Below are 15,823 nucleotides of genomic sequence, written 5' to 3' on the forward strand. Positions count from 1 at the left end.
CCAGCCCTATGATTTGTCAAAAAGAAATGTAATTGTGTCCTTAGGTTGAAAAAAAAAAAAAAGCCAACACCACCCCAAAGTTCATTCAAAACTATAACCTGCAAGTCAGCTAATGAAGAAAAATATCCCTCTCCTTCCTTTGGATGAGTCTGAAACCAAGACTTAACTGAAGCTGCCTAAAAAAGGAAACAAAAATAAGAGAAGCTGAGAGTAGACAAAGAGAGGAGACTGGGTTTGCTTGTGATGAATCAGGGCATTAGACCTGAAGGGTGTCTCCTTCCTAACTGTGCAATTAGGGACTCAATAAAAGGTTCCAGTACCTGCTGTCAGCTCACAGCCCGCTGCTCATTTTATTCTACTTGCTCTCATTCATGAACAAGGTAAGTCTCATAGACCATATGCTTGAGCATACTTGGGATCTCGGTTGCTGCTCTGCTTATATGTGAGATTGTGTAAGGATTCCAGAGGGGACATACCCCAAGTCTAATTTGACCACTATTAATCCCACTAAACTGGGAGCTCCGGCCCCCCAAATACATTCTTTGCTTTGGAACTTCTTTAATCATTGTCTTTTTTAAAAAATATAAACTGGGACACCTGGGTGGCTCAGTTGGTTAAGCAACTGCCTTGGGCACAGGTCATGATCCCAAGGTCCTGGGATCAAGCCCCGCATCAGGCTCCCTGCTCAGTGGGGAGCCTGCTTCTCCCTCTCCCTCTGCTGTTCTGCCTGCTTGTGCTCTCTTGCTCTCTCTGTCAAATAAATAAATAAAATCTTTTAAAAAAAATAATAAACTATATGACATAGGCATGAATACTATTTAACAAGACATGGGACTCAGAGCTATTTTAAAATGAAAATACAGAGTCGTTTAAAGGATGGGTAATGACTGAGGGGTCAGGATTCTATTTGTTTTACCCGTGGGTTCACTGAGCCAGGTCTTCTTGGTAAAAACATGTTGCTTCAGGGGTGCCTGGGTGGCTCAGTGGATTAAGCCTCTGCCTTTGGCTCAGGTCATGATCTCAGGGTCCTGGAATTGAGCCCCACATCAGGCTCTCTGCTCAACAGGGAGCCTGCTTCCCCCTCTCTCTCTGCCTGCCTCTCTGCTTACTTGTGATCTTCTCTCTGTCAAATAAATACAATCTTTAAAAATAAATAAATAATAAAAACATGTTGCTTCAGCCTGCATATATAGGGATTGATTTTCTTGGCATTACTTCTCTTTTCTCCAGAAGCTTTACTAACGGTAAAAATTATACTTTCTTAAGAAAAGGAGTTAGACTGACCCAAGGTAGGAGAAAACAGGTAGACACTCTCAGTTAAGGCTGGAAGGATTGGTCCCATTCTGTTGACATCATTTGTGCATTTCAGTACTTACATTTGTGCTCTTTTTCCAATTTTTTTTTTTTTTTTTTGCAATAAAGCTTTCTCTGAAGACACGAGTGTCACTGTTTTCCACAGGATGGGACTAAGTGTCCCTTCTATACCTACCTGTGCCAGAGCTGATCTCACTGACATTATCTGGTACAAAATTAAATCACTGTAATGCAGATACAATATCTTAATAGAGATAGATAGACAGAACAGAACAGATGATGGCAGTGGAACTGGGGGAGAGACAGAAAAAGGATGACCTAGGTATCTCCTTCCTGAAGGACTCTTCCTAGGAAACAAGATTTGTTTACTCTTTCTCACAGTCTACTGAGTTGGGAAAGATGGCTCGGCTCCTGAAAGATGTCCTCTGTGTAATCAAGACATTCCACAAGTATGCCCAGGAGGATGGTGACAAGGCAACACTGACCTGCACAGAGCTGAAACTGCTCATCCAGGGCGAGTTTGGGGACATTCTTCAGGTAAGGTGTTCAGAGAGTTGTGGAAATTCTCCCCCACTTACACTTTCTCCATAAATCTATGCAAGGTGGGCATAGGTGATCCCTGTCTGTTTTACATTCGGTTATCGACTCTTGGCACTCACTGGTTTTAAACAACTTTTTTCAGTCTCAGCTCCTTACTCTGTGCAATTGCTTAATCAGTCTTACAAAGGAAAATGAGGTTTTCCTCACTGGGGCTACGCTTCAGCAAAGTAGGTTCTGAGAGGAGTCATGAGCCAGTGTATACTGAAATACAACCCACAGTGATGTAAAAACTCCTTCTTAGCATAGCTCTCTGATGAAAAATGGCATCCAGAATCAACAATTTCTTCCTATTTGGGAAATTTCACTAAGATTCATAAGATTAAAAAAAAAAAGAGGATTCTTGGGATATATGCTGACACTCAGGGTGCTTAACCACATATAAATAGGCTGATTTCTCATTGTGTTTCCATGCAGCCACGTGCCATTCATGCTGTGGAGAGAAACTTGAACCTTCTGGATACTGACAGCAGTGGCACCATCAGTTTTGATGAATTTGTTCTTGCAATCTTCAACTTGTTGAACCTCTCCTATCTTGATATACAATCATTACTTAAATCAGAACCAAGACAAGTGTCTAATCCAGAGGAGAAACCTGATGATATGGATCTTCAGGTGACCAGTGGCACTGGCCAGTGGACAGAGCGAACTCCACCAACTCAAGACAGAGCTGTACCTCCTTCAGGAATGACATCATCAGCTCAGTTCAATCCTACAGAAAGGGGAGCATTTGGATACAATAGGGTTGAAAACACCAAGACTTGCAAACTGCCAGTAGAAGAACCTGGGCACAATGACCCTAAGAGTCAACACCTGGAAGGAGATCAACAGAGCCAGGAGGTGGCCCAAGATGTGTCAGCAACAGGAGACAATGGGGCTCAATTTGAGACAAATAAGACAACAGCAGAATCAGAACAGACTGACAGTCCCACAAAGCAGGAGGAACAGAATAAGGAGAGTCCCATGGAGGGAGATAACCCAGTCAGGGAGCAAAGTATCACTAAGACAAGGGATCAATGTGGAGAACAGGAAGGGAATCTAAGAACACAAAGTTCTCCACCAGAAAAAACAACACAGAGGCCTTCCAAAGATCAGGACGTTACAACAGAAAAGGGTGTTAAGGAACATTCTAAAACACAAGAACTATCACTGCCAGGAAATTATGAGCCCAATTCAGAGGCTGCTGACCTGCCGAAACAAGCTGCTGCCCAGAAACCATTGCAGACAGAGAAACCAACTGATCCTGAGGATGATAATAGAACATCCGAGACCCAAGAACAAGGAGAGGATGCCGACAGGACACCACCTGAGACAAAGAATCCAGCTGAACCTGGGGATGATGGCAGAGCATCTGAGACCCAAGAACCACCAGCACAAGAAACAAAGGACCTGCCTGTCCAAGGTGATAACAGAAATGTTTCAGAAACACCTGATGTTAGGGCTATAAGGAAAGAGAGGAGAAGCCCTGAGGTCCATGGAACAGCAGAACAGGAAGAAAATGAGAAAGAAATTCAGCTACTAACCCTGGAAGACCAACCACAGGATGGAAAGTATCAGGAACTCCAAAAGTCATCAAAAAAAGGGGATGCTGAAGCAGGTTCTAAAACACAAGAGTCAAGCTCAGAAGGAGGAGATCAGAACCATCCTGAAATTGAAAGAACAGTCACCCCAGAAGAAGAGGCAAGACATGCTGAGGAAGGCACAGCAAAAGTATTTATGAGCAGCAAAAATGTCCCTGCAGCAGAAGGGACACCAGGAGCAAGAGAAAGAACACAGGAATTAGCACCACTCACAAACCAGTCTAGAGAGGAAAATAAGAGGGTCACCAAGACTCATGACAAGCCAGTCAAGGACAATGATGGTTACCAGGAAGAGGATCCCAAGCCCACTGCCACACAGAATAATGAGGGTTCTTCTGAAATTCCCAACAGCCTGACTCCAGAGGATGGTGATAACAGCTCAGAGACAAATGACCTGCCTGTGCAAGGGGATTCCCAGAATCAAGGAGACCCTCTCAGAGAGTCTGTGGAAAGAAGTCACAATGGTAACCCAGACACGGAGAAACAGGTAGCACTGGGTGAGGAAAGCAGAACTGAGGAGGATGTGGTGCTGGCAGTCAGAGTCAAAGAACAGGATAAGCAGCTCACTGAGGAACCAGAATGGGCTACCAGAGAAGAGCACAGAAGTCTGGGCTCAGGGACCAAAGGCCCAGGTCCAGCTGTGTACCCCGATGGACATCTGGAGGCACAGGAGTCCACAGCAAGAGGTGAAGACAGAAAGTCCTTGGAGGCAGACTTCACTGACCAGTTTTCCATAAAGCAGCTTCCAGCAAAGGAAGACAGCAGAAGAAAGCTAAAGGTCCAAGGCCCAAGTACCAAAGGAGAAGAAGGTAGGACACCAGAGACCCAGGACACTCCAGTAAAAAATCTAGATGAGGACAATTCAGCATCCCCCAAAACACACCTTGAAAGAGAGGAACCTGCAACATTGGAAGAGGATGAAAGCCCCCAAGAGTTGGCAGAAGCCAGTGACCAACAAAATCCAGCCAAGAAAAAATATGATGTTTCAGTCCCTCAGTCCGGACTTGAAGAGAAGATGCAGAAGAACCAAGAACCTGGTTTTGTAGAGAGGGGTACTGTCTATTCCAGTCCTCTGTACCAGTATCTGCAAGAGAAGATACTGCAACAGAAGAACATGACCCAAATGGAGCAGCAAAATCAAGCTCAGACAGCTAGGTCATCAAGCCCAGAGCTCCTTAACAACCAGTCAAGTGCACCCCTCACCAATGAGATCTCAGATAGTCCTATCATCTTCAGTGACAGTCAAGCATTACATTACACCAGGGAACGTCTCCCTGATGCCGATCCTGCTGATGCACAGCAAACATCAGCTCCCCAAGCCTCAGAAGATAAGCAGAGCTACCCTCAGGAAAAGAAACCAGTACTACAAAAGGAGGCAAGCACCAAAGAGCAATGAATCATTATGATCCCAGGAGAAGTTCCAAGGAACTTCTTAACATCTCAGCATGTCCCAGACTTCTTCCCTCCCTGTTACCCTCAACACTTACAAGCACGCATTCAGATGCAAATTGATAATCCTTTGAATTCCCAACCTAGGGACCTGTGGGTGGCTCAGTCTTTTAAGTATCTGCCTTCCGCTCAGGTCATGATCCCAGGGTCCCGGGACAGAGCCCCAGACTCCCTGCTGAGCAGGGAGTCTGCTTCTTCTTCTGCCCTTGACCCCTCCCCCGTTCCTGCTTGTGTGCTTTCTCCCCTCTCTCTGAAATAAAATCTTTTTATAAAATTTAAATTCCATTCCTAGATTTCTACAAAAGCAAATAAGAAAGTATTAATGGATCTTCTCATGAGACAGTTTTTCACAATTTACCTGTTACTAGAAATAGAAAATTTCCTTTCATATCTTTAACAGATGCCAATTTCTTTAATTGATTTGTTGGTTTTTTATAAGATGGCAATAGTGAGTATGAGACTCTGCAATACCACCTTATAATCATAAAATGTAATTAATTCATAGATGCAGATTATTCTGCTTCATGACATACCCTAACAGAGTTCAAATTTATCCTAAAATTTTATCCTTCAAGATAATCTCAGATATCACCATAATTCAAAATAATTATGACTTTCTAGCACCCAATCTGAATAGATTCATGACTTTTCTTAATGTCCAGACGCAACTTAATCTATGCCATAGATTCGTTCATTTGTTCGTTTATTCATTCAGCAAATTTCTATTAAATCTCACTCCTTACACAGTGTTTTCAGAGTTTCTTGCTCAAATAAACAATCAGAATATAAATCTAATGTATGCTAGATTCCATAAGAAGTTCTTACGATCTACTAAGTCTAACAAAAGTTTACCAATGTGGTTTGCTGACAGCATTGTATCAAAAGTAGGAAATAAAAAACTCCATGATTAATATCTTTTGTTAGTTCTTTTTGTTCCCTTTTATTCTCCACCTAGCCTTGTAAACACTGATCAGAAACAAAAACAATCTTAGGTGATTTGTGGTTATTTTTAAAGACTGTAATTAGGGGCACCTAGGTGGCACAGTCCATTAAGCAGTCCACTTTTGGTTTTGGCTCAGGTCCTGATCTCAGAGTTGTACGAGCAAGCCCCACATAGGGATCTGTGCTGAGTGTGAAGTCTGCCTAAAGTTTCTCTCTCCTTTTCCCTCCAACCCTCCCCCTGCACTCTCTCTGAAATAAACAAATAAATCTTTAACTAAATAAATAAATAAAGGATGATGTCTCGGAGCTAGTAATAACCCAGAAAAGGAATAAAATAGATATCATAAAAATGCTTCCTGAAGTCGAAATGCCCCATCTCCCATTGCATCCTGAATTTGAGATTCAATATTCCTCCACTTCATCTCATACATCTTCTAGAATCTAAAATTCTCCTTTATATTCTCCCCCTCCAACATTTTCAGCTCTTTTCATTCTACTTTTTTTTTCATTTTTTTATTCTACTTTTGAACATGAATGAAAATCCTTATTTAAATATATATGTATGTATATCTATGGATATATACATATATGTGTGTATATGTATATAAATCTCTTTAATGACGAGGTGACATGAGACAACTCACAAAATATATATATACATACACACACACACACACACACACACACATATATATAAAAGAGCTTAAACTCATCAGCCTTTTTCACAAGCAACTGGCAATATATATCAGGAACCACAAAAAGACAAAGGTTATAAATAAATTTACAAGAGAAGCTATACTGATGACTCTCTCACTTCACTGGTCCTTCCCCATCTCTTGTGGATTCTTCTTATCCAGTTCCCAAGACCTCAGGCTCTTTCTTTCTGACTTTCTTCCTCTGAGAAACTGTCCTTAGCCCAAGTTATTAGTGTCTCTACAATGATGAGTCTCAACTCACCTTGTTCAGACTTGAATGTGCACTTCAATCCAGTCTGTGTAATTGCTCACAAGATATGACCCTTGAGACTGCCAGTCATTTCCCATTAAACTGGTTTGTCTTCCCAATTTCCCAGTTTCCCTCATTCTGTCCTCTCTATCCCCATTCTATCAAGCTTCAAAGGCACAAATTTTGGAATCATCATTTGCTTTCTCTTATTCTCCATATCTAATCCACTAATGTATCTCCATAGTCTTCCATAAGTCCATTTTCCAGATCCGCCTTTCATTCTCCACTCCCTTTAGGCCTTCAAGTACCCTACACTAAAACAATGTTCCTTTTTTGAATGTCCAAATCTTGCTTATCCTATGGGGTCCAAATTCAATATCATTTCACTCATTCATTCCAAAATTTTTATTTAAAAATTTGTTAGTTCAAATACTGGGTGAAGAATTAGAAATACAGAAGTGACAAGACAAACAGGTACTCTCTATCTTGGAGCTTGTATTCTAATGAGGGAGGGAGAGACAAACAGCAGACATGTACAACCATAAATAACAAGATAATTCCAGATAACAGAGCAAGGAACATGATAGAGAGGGACAAGGGAGCAGGAAGGCAGAGGCAGGTAGAAGTGCTGCTATAAAAGACCACTTGAACCTTTCCTGATGCCCCCAAAAAACAGTTGTTGTCCTATCCTGACTCCACAGTCTGGATTTGTGCCTCTTTTTCAAACTTCCTCCTGTGAGTTACAGTTGTTTGTGTGCTTGTCTTACCTCTCCTCTCAGACCATTAGCTCCTTGACAGTAAGGTTCACAACTTACACATCTTGCTATCCTTCATTAGCATGGAGCTTAGCACTAAATGTGCATTATTATTTCAATAGGTGTTTGTTGAATACATAAATAAATCCTGATACCATTGCAATGGCCTCTTCGCTGGGCCCCCTGCTTCCAGTCCATCCTTCATTTAATCACTCAGGAATTTTGTAAAACATTGTTTTCATTTCATCTCTCTCAGTTCAAGACCTCTCAGTGATGCCTTACACTTTCCTCTATGCTGTATTAAGTCTAAACTGATCAAACTCTATATAATCTTTCCCTCCAATTATAATTAACACTAATTTCTTTAGAAATCCTGTGAGGAGATCAGGTGGTCATCTAATTTAAATCCTCACCTTGATCATTTAAATCTTATTCTACTAAGATGAAATGTTTTGGGATTGAATGCATTCTTTCATTTCATTTAAATGTATTTATTAAACCTGCCAGGCACTATGGTGGACACTAGACATACCCTGGTCAGTGGAACAGGCATGGTCCCTGCCCTCATGAAGGATGTTATAGTCCTACATAAGACAACTGTAAAATCCTGCAGAGAACTATTCAAAGGCAAGGTATTAGTCACATTATTTTTTCCATCTCAATGCTTGCCTCTGCTCCTGTGGTTCACCTTCCCTGAAATGTGTTTTCATTTCTTGTATTTCCTCAATTATATCTGTCCTTAAAGTCCTAGACTAAATCCTACCTCTTCTAGAAGCTTATTCATAGCCTATAACAGATTAATACTGTAATACTTACTTGCTAGTATTACTCACTAAGTGTTCTCTGAGTGTTATTTCCCCAACTAGATAGATTATAAGTCACCGGAGAGAAGGAATAATTCTTACATTCTAATACCTCACATGTCCACAAGCAACTGACTTAACCTCTCTGACCTCAGTATCTGCCTATGTAAAATGTCATTATAATAACTCACAGAACTATTGTGAAGAATTTAAAACACACACACACTACACACACACACAACAGCAACAACAGCAATCAAAAAAACAAAACAAAACAAAACCAGAGCTAGTATCCAGAATATACAAAGAATGCCTAAGTCAATGAGTAAAAGATAACCTAACTTCTAAAAAAAAATGTAAAAGACATGAACAGGCTCTTCAGAAAAGATGATATCAAAAAAGCCAATGAAAAGGTATTCAGCATTACTGGATATCAGGTAAGTGCCAGTTAAACCACACTGAGAACCACTCATATCTACCAAATGTCTGAAATTAAAAAGTCATAATATCAAGTGTATGCAAAGAGGATGGGCAACTAGAACTCTCAGCCTGGTAGCAGGAGCATAAATTGATACAACAGTCATTGTAGAGAACAGCAGGGTAATATCTACTATAGCTGAATATATGCAATCCTATGACCAGGTAATTCCACCCAGGTATGTAACCCAACAAAAATGCACCAAGAGACATGTTCAAAAATATTCATAGCAGCACTGCTTGTAACAGCCCCAAAGAAAAGTTAACCCAAAAGTCTACAACCTGAAAATAAAGCAGTAATTTGTACTACATTCACATAAAGAAGCACATTTAAGGGATACAGCAATGTACAATCAGCATACTGACTATAGTTACTAACACAGTGCTATGTATTTGAAAGTTGCTATGAGAGTAGATCTTAAAAGTTCTCGGGTGCCTGGGTGGCTCAGGGGGTTAAGCCTCTGCCTTCGGCTCAGGTCATGGTCTCGGGGTCCTGGGATCGAGCCCCGCATCGGGCTCTCTGCTCAGCAGGGAGCCTGCTTTCCCCTCTCTCTCTGCCTGCCTATCTGCCTACTTGTGATCTCTTTCTCTGTGTCAAATAAATAAATAAAATCTTTAAAAAAAAAAAGTTCTCATTACAGGGGAAAAAATTGTTAACTGTACAATGAAGTATGTTAACTAGACTTACTGTGATAATCACTTCGCAACATATAGAAATATTTAATTACTATGTTTTACACAACAAATTGTGTATAAAATATTATATGTAAATTATATTTCAAAAAAAAGAACTATAGGAGTGCCTGGGTGGCTTGGTCCATTAAGCATCTGACTCATGATTTCTGCTCAAGGGAAATTTTCAATTTCTCTTGGCTCTTAGGGTCATGAGATAGAGTCCCAAGTCAGGCTCCTCACTCAGTGGGGGATCTGTTTGAGATTCTCTCCTTCTCACTCTGCCCCTAACTCCACCAAATAAATAAATAAATATTTTTAAAAGAACTATTAAAAAAAAGAACAATAGTTATAGCAATAGCATATAAGAACTTCATAAGAATAATGTTGAGGAAAATAAAGCCAGACACAAAAGAATTCATACAAAATAACTGCATTTACATCAAGTTCAGACAGAAGAAACTAACCAATGGTATTAGAAGTCAGGATAATGGTATCACTGGTGTGGAAGGGGAAGGTAGAGTATGGGCAACAGAGGGACTTCCAGGGCCCTAGTTAATGCTCTGTTTCTTTATTTGGGTGGTGGTTACTTGGGAGTGTTCACTTTGTGATAATTCATCAAGTGTACTCTTGTGATTTGAATATTTTACTTCAATAAGAAAGTTTGTTTTAAAAAAGTAAACAAAATAATATACGTAAAAATGCCCAGCAAACTGTCTGGCCTTAGTAAGTGTTCAATACATTCATATTTACTATTTAGCAGTGGATTTAGAGAGTACCAAATCCATGGGAGGCATTTTTTTCATCTATTAATTCAACAATTGACCATCTACAGTACTATGTATACAGGGTATATAGTGATGAACAAAATAGACATAAATCTTGACCTCATAGAATATAGTCTGATGAGGGAAGAGAGTCATTCAAAAAATTAACATAAAAGCTGTGCATAATTAAAAACTGCTAAGTGCTATGAGAAAAAAACAACAGGGAGTGCTAATTTAAATTGAGGGTTCACAGAAGACCTCTCTGAGAAAGTGGCATGTATTTATGATTGATTTCTGAATCCCTGGACAGCAAGACTGGGAGGATCAATCCTTGGAGTTCAATGCCCCACAAAGCACTTGAAGGTGGGTCTATACGATTCAAGGAACATCACTCCTACTAGTTATTATGGAAAGGGAATATAAAAATCCATGCTTCTTCCTCAATATGCTATGAGAGAAGTATCTAAGAAGTGAGGAAATGAAAAATAAAAGATAGAATAGTGGTTAAGAACTTGGGCTCAGTAATCAGCCTCTACCCGAGGTTATAATCAGGTTATAATCAAGGTTACTACTCAGGTTATAATCAAGGTCACTCACAGTATGTCCTTGGGCAAATTACTTAACCTCTCTGTGCTTCTGTTTGTGCATCTGTTAAAAACATTTCTCAGATTCTCAGGAAGTTCATCAATTAGTTTTGGACATAGCTTAGGAACCTCTTTTTAGGGATTCCTGAATTTTAGAAAGAGGAAGTCAGCTCATAGTCTGCAGAAAGGCTGCCTGAGACCCAGAGAAGGGAGGTGACTTGCCCAAGGTCACTCCAGCCCTCTTGGGAAAGGCAGTCTGATACATACAATCTTTTGATCCCCACTTGACACATAACAATGGGTCTTAGACCTGGAAGACCTCACCAAAGAGCCCACACAGACTGGACTGTGCTTATCACCTTGGGTGGGAATATCTTTTCCTGTTTCATATTTAGTATGTACTCCTATGTTCTGCTTAAGCTTGTGCATCATATGACACCTGGACCACTGCTCTATCTGTCCACTGTGAAGCAGGGATAGGGTCCCTCATTCTGTGGCACAAGTGGGGTACATGCAGGCCAATGACCCTATGTCAGCTGCCAGAGCCAGGGCTGGTCCACTGGCCTCCTGAGTTCCTACCCTAAGCTCCTTTCAGATCTCTAACATTGGCCCCGGGCACAGGAAAATATCTTCTCTTACTTCATTGTTACATCCCAGGGAGAACATGCAGGCTCTGGGTCTATAAATCTAAACACACAAAAAGACAGAGTAGTCCAGAGGAAACAGCTGCACAAATGCCACCTTTTCCTTCCAGCACAGCATTCCCCGGCACCTCCCCCCAACGCTCCCTGCCCCAGGAGATGTCATGCTGAGTCAGTGACTGCACCTGGGTGCAGCTGGGGGTTTTTTTCATTCAAGTTCAATTTAGTGGTATGCCTGGGTGGCTCAGTCAGTTAAGCATCTCCCTTCGAGTATGATCCCAGTGTCCTAGGATGGAGTCCCACACTGGGCTCTTTGCTCAGCAGGGAGCCTACTTCTCCCTCTCCCTCTGCCTGTTGCTCCCCCTGCTCATGCAAGATCTCTCTCTCTCTCTCTCTCTCTCTCTCTTTCTCTGAAAAATAAATAAACAAAATATTTTTAAATACAAATAAATAAATAAAAGTAAATTCAATTTAGTTAACATATAGTATATTATTAATTTCAGAGGTAGAATTTAGTGATTCATCAGTTGCATACAACACTCAGTGCTCAGTCCATCAAGCACCTTCCTTAATGCCCATCATCCAATTACCCACCTCTCCACCGACCTCCCCTCCAGCAACCCTCAGTTTGGTCCCTATAGTTAAGAGTCTCTTAAGGAGGGCACGTATTGCATGGAGCACTGGGTGTGGTGCATAAACAATGAATCTTGGAACACTGGAAAAATAAAATAAAAAATAAATAAATAAAAGAGTCTCTTACGGTTTGCCTCCCTCTCTGTTTTTATCTTATTTTATTTTTCCTTCCCTTCCCCTATGCTCATCTGTTTTGTTTCTTAAATTCCACATATGCATGAATATATGCTATTTGTCTTTCTCTGACGGACTTATTTCACTTGGCATAACACCCTCTAGTTTTAACCACATCACTGCAAATGGTAAGATTTCGTTCTTTTTGATGGCTGAATATATTCCACATCTTCTTTATCCATTCTCCTGTCATGGACATCTGAGCTCTTTCCATAGTTTGGCTATTTTGGTTATTGCTGGGGCTTTTTGACAGATCCACTACAGGTGCCCTCCGCTGAATAGCGGCAGGTAATCCAAGCCTTCAAACGGGGTGGACGGGATAGGTTTCCCACAGCCAATCAGAATCACCTTGGCATTAAATGTTATAGTGCTACATGCCCGGCTGATCCACACGAAAGTGCAGGCCTTTTTCCAGTACTTCTGACACCAATTACACTAAGGAGTGTATTAATTAAGAGAAAGATTGTCCCTGTGGCTCCTGTCTACGCAGAGATGCATGGTCTTTTATCCAGGTCAGAAGACTACCTGTCTACTGTCTACAGAAGACTACTACTAGATTTTCTTAATGTCACCCTGTCTGACACCTGCTTCTCAGGTTTGTAGAGTATGAACACCTATCCTCCACCATAGTGCCAAGGGAGTACCAGCATGCCGGGCTCATCAGGGAGGATGCCCAAACAGTCCTGCTGAGGGAGTGGTGTTTATGGACAACTGTACACCAAACTTAAATTCCCACTCCTCCAATAGCTGAAATTCTATCCATGGCCTGAGCTAAATCACTGGAAGTCCATTCAAAGGGATCCAATGATCTATGCTTCAAAACTGCCTTCATCACTGAGTTGTTTTAAAGTTACATACCCAATTTTTTATACCCACTGAATAGCAACTCCCCATTCACATCCTCAGTTTTCATCAAAACTACAAGAAATAGGGATGCCTGGGTGGCTAAGTCAGTTAAGCATCTGTCTTTGGCTCAAGTCATGATCCCAGGGTCCTTGGGATCAAGTTCCATGCTGAGCAGGGAGCCTGCTTTTCCCTCTGCCTCCTGCTCTCCCTGCTTGTGCACTTTCTCTCTCTCTCTCTCTCTCTCTCTCTCTCTCTCTCTAACAAATAAATAATTAAAATATTTTTTAAAATAAGAAATAGATGTGAAACTCATCACTGCACTGGCTGTCAAAATATTGTTGAAAGTTTTATCCATTCCATCATGAGGTGCCTACTTTTATGAAGTCCTGCCTGAGATATTCCTTTTAGAATTTAACTCTAGGGGCGCCAGGGTAACTCAGGGGGTTAAACCTCCGCCTTCAACTCAGGTCATGATCTCAGGGTCCTGGGATCAAGTCCCACATCAGGCTCTCTGCTCAGTGGGGAGCCTGCTTCCCCCTCTCTCTCTGCCTGCCTCTCTGCCTACTTGTGATCTCTCTCTCTGTCAAGTAAGTAAAAATCTAGAATTCAATTCTAATAAATGCTTTCTTTCCTCATAAAAAGAATGACAGTTCTTCTGCTTTCAGTCATGAGGGCCCTGTAACCGATGGTGCTTTCTCTTAGGAACAGCTGCCAGAAGGCTTGAAGTACAACAACAGTCGTGCTGGCCCTATTTACACCGTGTGTTTGAAGTCACCTCTTTCCTAGTTCTATTTTTCTACTCCTCGAAAGCATTACTAGTTCATTGTCTATGTATTTTATTGTAAGTGACTTTCAAATCTGAAGAGGCTATCAATAAATAAATTCATTTAAAGTAAGGGAAGACTAGGTCTTCTCTCGAATATTATAAATAGTAAATAACATATGTTAGTTTATATACAGCAATATATATTACCAGTTTTACAGTCACCCTTAATGACAGGAATATACTGATCAGAATCTGGATTAGAATGGAGGAAATTGAATCCAAGGAAATTGAAACATCAGTTAGAGATGTCACACCCCTGCAAGGAGAACCATGAATTTCACATAAGGGACTCAAATGCACCAAATCCACTCTGTCTTAGGGTCAGTTTAACCCCACCAGGGCCTGACATCACTGAATAGACATCAATAGCAGTTGTTGAACACACTGGGCTCCACTATTAGCAGCCTCTAGTCCTTTCATGGGTATAGATAAACAAACAAATAATTACTAATGGAATCCAACACCATTTGAAGTGTTAAGTCCTTAAAAAATAAAAAATAATAAAATTTGGTCTCTATGCCCAAATCACTTACAATATAATTGAGTAAATTAGACATACTCATGAAACAATTGGAGAACATGCGATTAAGTGATGAAGGCCTAAATAAGGCCTCATCATTTAGCTCTGACAAGTGCCTCGGTACAGGCATAGTAGGCATGGCACAGGCAATCAGTATAGAAACTATTAAAAAAAACAAGATTATGGTAGTTAGAGTCACTCATTTATTCACTCAACAAATATTTGCTGCATACCTACCACCTGGTAGACACTTTCTAGGTATTAGAAATACAACAGTGAACAAAATAGACCAAGTCCCCGCCCTCATGGAGCCTACATTCTAGTGCAAAAAACAGATAATAAAGAAGAAATGATATAATATGTCATATGGGATCAATGTTAGGGAGAGTAAAAAGCAGAATGATGGTATGGGTGAGGGGAGGCAGGGGAAGCAGAAGTGTTATCCTTTAAGACAGAGAGGTCAGATGATATTTGGGCAGAGAGCCATAGGAGATGAGGAATGGATCCATGCAACAACAGTTACTAGGGTAAAGGCAGTCCAGCAGAGGGAATAGCATGTGCTAAGGCCCTGAGACAGGTGACCTAGCATGTTCAAGGAATAAGGAGGATAGTATAATGGAAGAGGGAACAATGATAGCACAGTGGAAGAAAATGAGTCCAGAAGCAGTGCAGACTCAATCAAATCCCAGGAAGTACCTAGGAGAAGATAGGTTCAGCTAGCAGGGACTTTGATTGTTTCCTCTCAGGCCAAAAGAACACCATGAACAAAGGCTTGGAAGCAGGGAAGCACCCAGAAAAGGCATGGTGTGAGAGAGCCCAGAGTATGAAGTCAACCTGATTCAAATTGTGGGCAAACATGAGTGAAGTCTGAATGGTAAAGAGGGGTCTGTGATAAAAATTTCTGGGGAGATTTTCAGGAAGCACTCAGGCAGACTAGCAACCCCAGCAATGTCCTTTCCACAGGGACACAAGATGGGCCTCACCCAGGCACGATTTTGAGGAACGAGGAAAAAAATTAGAAAGAAATTAGAAAGACTTAATAAAAAGATATAATCTTTCCATAGTTATCTGGGGGCACCTGTTGTCTGAAGGAGCAATTAGAGTCAAAAGAACTTTAAACCTGATCCAGAAACCTCCCGAAAGCATCACAAACATGTTTTCCTGCCCTTTATAAACCACTGAATGAGAAATCAGGAGGGTCTCAGAGTCAATGCTGAGGTTGGCTGACTAGATACAACAACCCCTGAAGGGGTCTCCATGAAAATGAAGGAAAAGAGTCTTCCTTCATGTCTGCTTCT

The 15,823-nt window shown here is 41.0% G+C and overlaps 1 protein-coding gene across 1 annotated transcript; it reads left to right on the forward strand.

Annotated features, from left to right (window-relative positions):
- The first annotated feature begins 1,713 nt into the window (after window positions 1–1,713).
- TCHHL1 (trichohyalin like 1) lies at window positions 1,714–4,887 on the forward strand. The gene is made up of 2 exons (XM_046000491.1): window positions 1,714–1,851; window positions 2,329–4,887. The coding sequence occupies exons 1-2, from the start codon at window positions 1,714–1,716 to the stop codon at window positions 4,885–4,887; spliced, it is 2,697 nt and encodes an 898-aa protein (XP_045856447.1).
- The last annotated feature ends 10,936 nt before the right edge of the window (window positions 4,888–15,823 follow it).

Source organism: Meles meles, chromosome 1, assembly GCF_922984935.1.
Source record: "Meles meles chromosome 1, mMelMel3.1 paternal haplotype, whole genome shotgun sequence".
Taxonomy (NCBI): Eukaryota; Metazoa; Chordata; class Mammalia; order Carnivora; family Mustelidae; genus Meles; species Meles meles.